The sequence below is a fragment of the Trifolium pratense genome, linkage group LG4 (genome assembly GCF_020283565.1).
Source record: "Trifolium pratense cultivar HEN17-A07 linkage group LG4, ARS_RC_1.1, whole genome shotgun sequence".
In the NCBI taxonomy this organism is placed as follows: Eukaryota; Viridiplantae; Streptophyta; class Magnoliopsida; order Fabales; family Fabaceae; genus Trifolium; species Trifolium pratense.
The window spans coordinates 21,805,654-21,814,471 of record NC_060062.1 but is presented as its reverse complement, the minus strand read 5'-3'; the positions used below and the strand labels follow the sequence as shown (position 1 = coordinate 21,814,471).

Below are 8,818 nucleotides of genomic sequence, written 5' to 3'. Positions count from 1 at the left end.
GTTTTGCTCAAAAGATATCACATACTAAAGCTAATTAGATTAACTAGTAGCTACTTTTATGTATTTTGATCAAAAACTTTGAGAAATTATGTTGTTATGAATTATTCAATGCAAAGAGATATTGGCCTCATTGCTTCTTACATCTCCGAAACAGCATTTGAAGCAGAGACAAGATAGCCGTTCCTCTTTTAGACAAGAAAATTGTGAAGAAGCGGGTCAAGAGATTCATCAGGCCTCAAAGTGACAGGAAAATATGTGTCAAGCCAAGCTGGCGCAGACCCAAGGGTATTGATTCACATGTTAGGAGGAAGTTCAAGGGAGTTACTTTGATGCCAAACATTGGTTATGGCTCAGACAAGAAGACCCGCCACTATCTGCCCAATGGATTCAAGAAGTTCCTTGTCCACAATGTCAAGGATCTTGAACTTTTGATGATGCATAACCGAACTTACTGTGCTGAGATTGCACACAATGTGTCAACAAGGTTAAGAAAGGCTATTGTTGAACGTGCTGCTCAATTGGACGTTGTTGTGACCAACAAACTGGCTAGGTTGCGCAGCCAAGAAGACGAGTGATTTCTCTTGCAATGTCAAATTATTTTTGTTTTTGTTATGAAGATGACAGAAAATCCTTTGAATTGTTGTTTGGTGGATTACTGTGTTTGAACCTAGAGCTTTTTGTTTTGACTAAAAAAAATAAAAAAATGCAAAGAGATATTGAAAGCTATTGTTGAAGATTTATCACATATTCTTCAAGAATGAAAAACTCAATCCTAGGAATGAAAGATCACTCAATCTACAAGTAAATAAGAGAATGTATATGGAATAATTGAACAGAAGTAATAGAACAGTTACTCACTTGTGACTTAAGTAGAAAACTTCACACATCATCAGAAGAAACAATATATGGAAAAAATAACTAATAAGTCACCCGTCCTTGTGCATAAAAAATAGAGTGGAGAAAGATACATTGCTAATTTGCTTAAGTCATATATGTGATTAATGAATTTGTCAATAAGTTGGAGTAGTACAATGGAACATTGTTAGAGGAAGACTTGATGATGACAAGGATTTAGTCACTATTTCTATATGATGTCACACACATGTTTATAAAAGGTAGAAAGAAAAAATAATTAAATAATGTGTACCTTTGAAATAATTAAATGATATATATTTTTATGTGAGTGAAATTTAAATAGAGAGACGAAATTGTGACTATATAAGTATTTTTTACATTGTTATTCTATTTTGCGTATTTTTATCACTTAATTAACGCTATAATTAGCTTAATTGATGATAAAATAATAAAAATTATTATTTATTTTTAAAACAAAAATTTAAATAAAAAATAAAATGGGATGGCACTTTTTTACCATTAAAAAAAACAAAAAATTCACAAACAATACAAATAAATAAAAAGATTATATTATTAAATTATTAATCTCATACCAACTATTTTCTTGGATCTTATATATAAACGAAAAATTATTTTTAAATTCATTCAATAATCTTAGTATATATAAACAAAAAAATTATTTTTAAATTCATTCAATAATTAATATATTTTATCAATAATATAGATGAAATGTAAGTAAAGGAAATTTATTGGGTGAAAAAAAGAATTAATTTTATCTATTTAACAAATTTTCAGCGGAGATCAATCATTATAACTTTGTATCTGTTTCCTCCATTTAATCTATAGATCAAATACATCGAATATTAAAAAAATTAATTAAAAAAATAATTTTTGGTCTTTTGTCTCTTTGTGAACATCTATTTTATTTACTATCAAATAAATTCATATTTTCATCTATGTTCTATCAAAAAATTACTATTCTAAATTAATAACTGTACTATGTAACATTTAAATTGTGCGATGTCATTATACTTTCATTTTTGGACTATTTAAAATATTAAAAAAATTCTGTTACCAAAAAAAAAAATTAAAAAAATTATGAACAATATACTTAGTATGAAAACATTCGGTAAAAAACAAAATTATATATAAAAAAAAACCCTAATATAACAAACAAAACTCAGCGCAACAGGTTCTACTAGTTTTCCGTATCAGAATCAACAAGCTTGATTGGAGTCGCCACTCAACTGCCGGAAAACGCCGCCGGAGCGCCCATCAGAAACAGGTTTTCCTTTCTCTCCCCTATGTCGAGCGCCAGGGCGCGATCCTTTGCGATTCCATTTATGTTCTACAATTCAATCCAGATTTTGTTTTCTTTCTTTTCATTTTCCTTCTCAATTTAAGTTATTTTTTGTTCTGCATTTTTCAAGTCAAAGTATCATTTTTTTTTCTTGTAGTATGAAATGTTCATGTTGTGATTTTTTTGGAATATTTCTTAATAAATATGAAATGTTCATGTGCATTTTTTGTGATTTTTCAAGCCATGTAATATTTTTTTATTTATTTTTTGAAGAATGAAATGTTCATGTTTGATGACTGGTTTGATTTTAACAACATTGTTGGTGTGTTTTTTAAGATTAAAAAAGGTTCATATTTAAGGATGTTTAGGGTTTTGTTTTAATAGGAATTGTGATTGCAGGGTAGAAAGAAGCAGAGAAGAAGATGAATAAGAAAAAGGTATTGGAATTGGCAGAGGGGTTCAGGGGGAGAGCAAAGAATTGCATTAGGATTGCGAGGGAGAGGGTGGAGAAGGCGTTGCAGTATTCCTACAGAGATCGTCGTAACAAAAAGAGGGACATGCGATCCCTTTGGATTCAACGGATTAATGCTGGCACTCGCGTTCATGGCGTATGTCTTCTTTCGCCATTTCTCTTCTTACTAACTCCTAATCTGTTACAATCCAATGCTTGTCCAATGCATAATGAGCTGATTAGTTTGAGAAAATGCCTTGATTTTAGATGAAATGATGAAAATACTATTTCCTATACAAATATTTGAAAACACAAAACAACGGTGAGAGAACAATGTGATATATATACTATGAAGCATAGACACCGCGGACACGAAACTGACATTGACACATCGGCAATGGTAATAGTTTGAGAAAATGAGTTAATTGACGGTAATCATGTGTCCTTGTCGGACAATTAACACGGCTTCAATTTGAAGTGTCTGTGCTGGTGCTACAAAACATATATGTGTAATTTTTAGTGAAAACAGGAAATATAAGGTGAAAACAGTGTCATACTAAACAAGCCTTAATATTTATCCTGTTTTCATCAAACATTAATTATTTTTTAACATCTTGATGGAATGATTATGATTATGGACCTTTTTGTCACTATGCTACCTACATGTCTGCCAGGAAAAACTCTCCACTCCAATGGATACTTTCTATTCTGTCATGATGTTACCTGAGATTCTTCATTTTAGTATGGTTTGGAAACTTTAGAATGATTGCCCACTCCCCAGTTTTATGCTTATCTATCTCCAGTTAGCCATATTTGATTTGCTAAATCACTTTTAATTAATGACTCCTTTCCCTAGTTTTAAATATCCAGCATCTTGAAAAATTGCATGTGCTGTTGTTCGCTTTTCTCTCGTCAATTCCTTTTCACTTAAAGCTCAGTTAGTTTTAACTTTTAAATGAGCTTAGAAACAAATTGGTTGGCTTAGAAGGAAGTTTGAATTTTTAAGTGAATTTGCATCTTGTTACCCATATTGGATGAATGTTACTTTCTATCCTCTAACATATTAATAATTAAGTGAAGCTGTGTCTGGAATATGTAAATTCTCTCTCTCTCTCTCTCGTGTTTTTTTTGAAGAACTCTCTTTCTCGTGTTAATACCTACATTGCTCTTTTTATATCTGAGTTATATGTGGAGCACGGACCTACCTATTATTTTGCATGCTCTATCAGCGTGTGTAATCTTCTGATATTTCCTTGTCAATTTCTTTTGCATTTACAGGTCAATTATGGGAACTTCATGCATGGGCTGCTGAAGGAGAATATTCAACTTAACAGAAAGGTTTTGTCAGAGATATCTATGCACGAACCCTATAGTTTCAAATCACTGGTAGACATATCACGAAATGCATTTCCTGGAAACAAGAATGTGGTTGTCCCTCCAAGAAAGGTGACCTTTTAGAGTATTTGGCACTTCAGCAAACATTTAGAGGTAGTTTATGCAAGAATGGTTAAGTATGTTTGAGGAGTTCGGGTTTTTTAAGCTACAAATAATGTCTACAAGTGACCTATTGGTATGTTGGCATTTAGCCTTGATCAGTTTTGTATGCCTATGATTCATACTCTTGTGTACTTAACCAAATGATTTTCCCAAGCTGGTTTTCCTTTAATTTGCTTCATTATCTGTAATATTGTACAATTTTACAAACATGAAGATTAGTTCTGATCTACGGGGGAACATTTGCTGCCATTAGGCTCCATCATCATAAAATAGAGATTGTTTCAACATTTGCAAAATTTCTACTTCTTTCTAAAACCAAAATTTCTACTTTTTTTTTTCTATACTTTTTTAAAGAATGAAGGCAATCACAATTTTAATCCAAGAATAGTGATAAACCAAGTGAGGATCGCCACTAGATACGTAGTTTCTTGATAAGATCAAGTAGTTTCTTGATAAGATAGATAGATGGTTCAATCCAGAACCAACAAGAAGCAAAGCTTCAAAATTAACACATTGATTTTTTTTAATCCTAATTCAACTTATCTTATTCATGTTCTTGCATCTCCTATACAAAGGAATATGATAAAACATGATTACAAGATAAGGAAATGAAAAAGTCATAAAACATATCATAAATTCAGCCAATAAACTAATTACCCAAGGCTGAATAAATGCATGAAATGGTTACATGAGGAATGAGAGGGGGCTGCCGCCATGATGCATGGATGGTTACACCTTTAATTCCTCTTTTTTGTTTTTTTTTTTTTTTTTGATAAGCACTTTTAATTCCTCATTGAAAGGAGCTGAATAATTGAACTTTATTTCCTTTGATGATAGGCAGCGCCATTTTCCCTTTCTATTGAATGCTCTTTTATTGTTTGGCAGTTCTCTTGCCTCTGCTCATTATTTACCACTTCCTTCATTGCTAACCCATTTTACACCATTAAAGAAGCTGAACTGGATCTTGAGTTCAACTTACGAATTGTAGGGAATTCCATATGCATTCCGATGAATCAAATATTATGTCAATCGGACAAGTAGAACTCCAGTTATAATAAAAATAAGACAGACAAATCAAAACCTACGAAAATGACATTTTCTACCAAAATTAATTGGTTCTTTTTATTCCATGACTGAACTAATTCTTCTTGTTAAGGGATATAATTTTAGGATCACACTTCCGTTTCTTGACAGAAGACATGAATCTTTTTTGCCAAACATCTTCGTCCTCACGGAATGCTCCACACGCAGCGGAACAAAAAAAAAGCGTAAACCAAAAAATGATAGTGTGTTATTAACTAGTACAACATCAATGATAACTCTAGTATTAGAACCACTAATGTTGTTACCTTAACGTTCCCTCTGTTTCAAATCCAATAACAACAAATATCTTTCTTAGAACCAAAACACCAACTCTGTAGACTGTAGATTCATATCCACACGTTGTCTTGCACAATAACAACTAACTACTACATATTTGATAACAACAGAAAAGTCCTCTTTGAAAATGAATTTTTCATGCGAAACAAAAGCACTTCCAAAAACTCTCCACTTTATGATTATTATTTTTTAATTCATGTGCTAAAATATTGAATGATAAACTCAACTCTGTCGGCTCACTCAAGGACCTAAGCACTTTGTTGGACTTACTTTCTATTGATGCTGTTGGGAATTGCCTTGAAAACGTGGAAAAAACGCTAATCTGCTGTGTTTTTCGCCCCGGGCGAAAAAACCTGTGCCCCGGACGAAATTTGAAGCAGGAAAAAGGGGGCTCTCTGTTTTGTCGCCCCAGGCGAAAGTTTTGGTGCCTCAGGCGAAAATTTTCGCCCCAGGCGGAAAAAGTGGTGCCTCGGGCGAAAATTGCTGCAGGGTATTTAAAGGGTCACGTTTTCTGTTTTTTGTGAGAAAGTTTTGAGGGTTTCTTTCACCAAAACGGCGGCTAGGGTTAAGAGGGTTACTCTTGGTTCATCTCTAGGTTTTGTGTGTTGATTCTCTCATCTTGTAATCACTTATCATTGAAATCTCTTGGTCACGGGAAGAGATTTGGGAAAAGGGTAGAATTAGGGTTGAAGTCTAATTCTTGCAACTCTTTTGTATTGAATCTCGTTGTAATCAAGCTTTTCATTGATAGTGGAACGGAGGGTGACTCTCTCCCCCAGAGTAGGTCGGTTTTGACTGAACTGGGTAAACAATTGCTTCGTGTTCTTTACAGTTTTATTACTTATCTTTTGTTCGTGATTATTATTGCTATTTCCACGTTTTGATTGCTTATTCGATTTGCTCCACACATCAAGATTATTGGTGTGATTTTCAATCCGAATTCACAACAGATGCTAAGTTATTGACATCTCCCGTGTGTTAAGAAAGTGGTTAATTCATCTTGAAGTTTGTTTTGTTTGATCCTAGGTAGTTAGTTGGTTAGTCTAACTACCAAAAGTTGTTAGGAATTAGTTAGGCCTAAGGGTTGAGCTGGCTTGTTGCATAAGCCACCCTATATAAAGTGCAACTAGTGCATTATATTGTAATGCAATTCAATTTTTTTGGCCCATTAAGGATGAATAAAATCTCTATTTTCCTTAAGTCTTTCATGTTCAGTTGTTAATCAATTCATCAAGAAACTTGTTCATCTTGTATATAGCAGTTTCTGCAAAACTGCTAGTTTGCCCACAGTCAAGCCTGCGTGCCTGCTGAGCTTGCCTGCAACCATCCTCTGAAGCGCATCAGAGTCAGAGGCAACACAACCTCTGAACCTTGCATCCTCTGAACCAAGCAAACTCTTGCTTCTGCTGCGCCAACAATTGGCATCAAGAGCCTGGTTCAATCATAGGTAACAAGAGTGAATTGTGAAGGAATCAAGTGGAGAAACACAAAGTGAGCTGTGTAGATTGATTTCTTGAAGATTCAAGATGAACACCCAAGGTTTTGGTACAAACATTCTGATTCTTGATGGAAAGAATTGGGATAGATGGAGTGCAGTGATGAAGTCCTTATTTGGAGCACAAGAGTGTCTTGAGGTAGTGGTGAATGGATACGATGAGTTGGGAGCAAATCCAACCAATGATCAGAGAAATACCTACAAAGAAAACAAGAAAAAAGACTGCAAGGCTTTGTTCTATATCCAGCAGAATTGTGATGCACAGCATTTTGAAAAGATTTCAAAATCAACTAAGTCCAAAGAAGCTTGGGATATACTCGAGGGTTACCATGATGGTGGAACCAAGGTCAAGAAGGTGAAATTACAGGCCTTTAGGAGGCAATATGAGTCTATGGTGATGGAAGAGGATCAAAAAGTAAGTGATTTCTTCTCAAAACTTCTTGCACTTGTACATCAAATTCAAAACTGTGGAGAGACTGTCACTGATGAAATGGTAGTAGAGAAAGTGCTTAGATCCTTAACTCCAAACTTTGATAATGTGGTAATAGCTATAGAGTATGTGAAAGATACAGCTACTATGAAAATTGAGGAATTACAAAGTGCTTTGGAAGCACATGAGATTAAAGTTCTCAGTAGAGGTTCAGAAAAGAAAGAACAACAAGCCTTGCAAACCAACAAGAAAGAAGAAAATGGCAAGAACTACAAAAAGAAAGGCAAAGATAAACCAAAGTGGCTTAAAGATCAGAGTTCAAAAACTGATGACAAAGCTGAATCCTCTAAAGGAGGAGGTTTTGCCAAAGGTAAAAACAAAAAGAAGAACTTTGATAAAAGCAAGGTGAAATGCTACAATTGTGAGAAGCTTGGCCATTTTGCAGATGAGTGTTGGTACAAGAAAGATCAACAAGAGGCTAATGTTGCAGAAGAAAGTGATGTAAAGTCAGTCTTGATGATGGCTACTATAGGGGATGAATGTGAGAAGAATGAAGAATGGTTTCTTGATTCAGGGTGTTCAAATCATATGACACCACATAGAGAATGGTTAACCAATTTTGATGCAAGCAAAAGGTCTAGTATAAAACTAGCAGATGGGAGAAAGCTTGCTGCTGAAGGTATTGGTAACATAGTGATCAAAAGTAAGAAGGGAGGTAAAGTGATCATCTCTGAAGTGTTATATGTCCCTAGTATGAATTGCAATTTGCTCAGTTTAGGTCAATTAGTGCAAAGAGGGTTCTCTGTAAGTATGGAGGACAATGCACTGAAGCTGTTTGAAAAAATGAAGAACTTGGTTCTGATGTGCAGCTTGTCAAACAACAGAACCTACAGGTGTAAAATCTCAAGTGTAGATATGATGTGCATGTATACCACAATGATTGATGAGGTTGAAGCACTTTGGCACAAAAGGTATGGACACTTGAACTATAGAAGCCTCAGTGATTTAAATTCTAAGGAATTGGTGTATGGCCTGCCTAAGTTTAAGACTAAGAAGTCCATATGTGAGATATGTGTGAAGAGTAAGCACAGTAGAAAACCTTTTGTAGCTGAAATGCCCAAGAGAGCTAGTGGTGTATTGCAAGTGATTCATAGTGACATTTGTGGTCCATTTGAAGTTGCTTCATTAGGGGGAAGCAAGTATTTCATTACATTTGTTGATGAATATAGCAGAATGATCTGGTTATACACTTTGAAGCTAAAGAGTGAAGCTTTAGAAGTGTTTAAGAAGTTTAAAGTCTTGATTGAAAAAGAAAGTGAGAAATCAATTAAGATCTTGAGAACAGATGGTGGTGGAGAGTATACCTCAAAAGAGTTTGAGAACTTCTGTACTAATCAAGGCATTACACAT

At 34.3% G+C, this 8,818-nt stretch overlaps 2 protein-coding genes across 2 annotated transcripts; both read left to right on the top strand.

Annotated features, from left to right (window-relative positions):
• Positions 1-161: 161 nt before the first annotated feature.
• Positions 162-666, top strand: LOC123922285 (60S ribosomal protein L32-1-like; the record flags this gene model as incomplete). Its single annotated transcript, XM_045975016.1, has 1 exon — positions 162-666. A coding segment is annotated over one exon (414 nt), but the record flags the coding sequence as incomplete, so codon positions are not given.
• A 1,348-nt stretch (positions 667-2,014) lies between these two features.
• On the top strand, positions 2,015-4,399 carry LOC123921918 (50S ribosomal protein L20-like). The gene is made up of 3 exons (XM_045974640.1): positions 2,015-2,140; positions 2,555-2,763; positions 3,885-4,399. The coding sequence occupies exons 2-3, from the start codon at positions 2,578-2,580 to the stop codon at positions 4,062-4,064; spliced, it is 366 nt and encodes a 121-aa protein (XP_045830596.1). The 5' UTR covers positions 2,015-2,140; positions 2,555-2,577; the 3' UTR covers positions 4,065-4,399.
• The last annotated feature ends 4,419 nt before the right edge of the window (positions 4,400-8,818 follow it).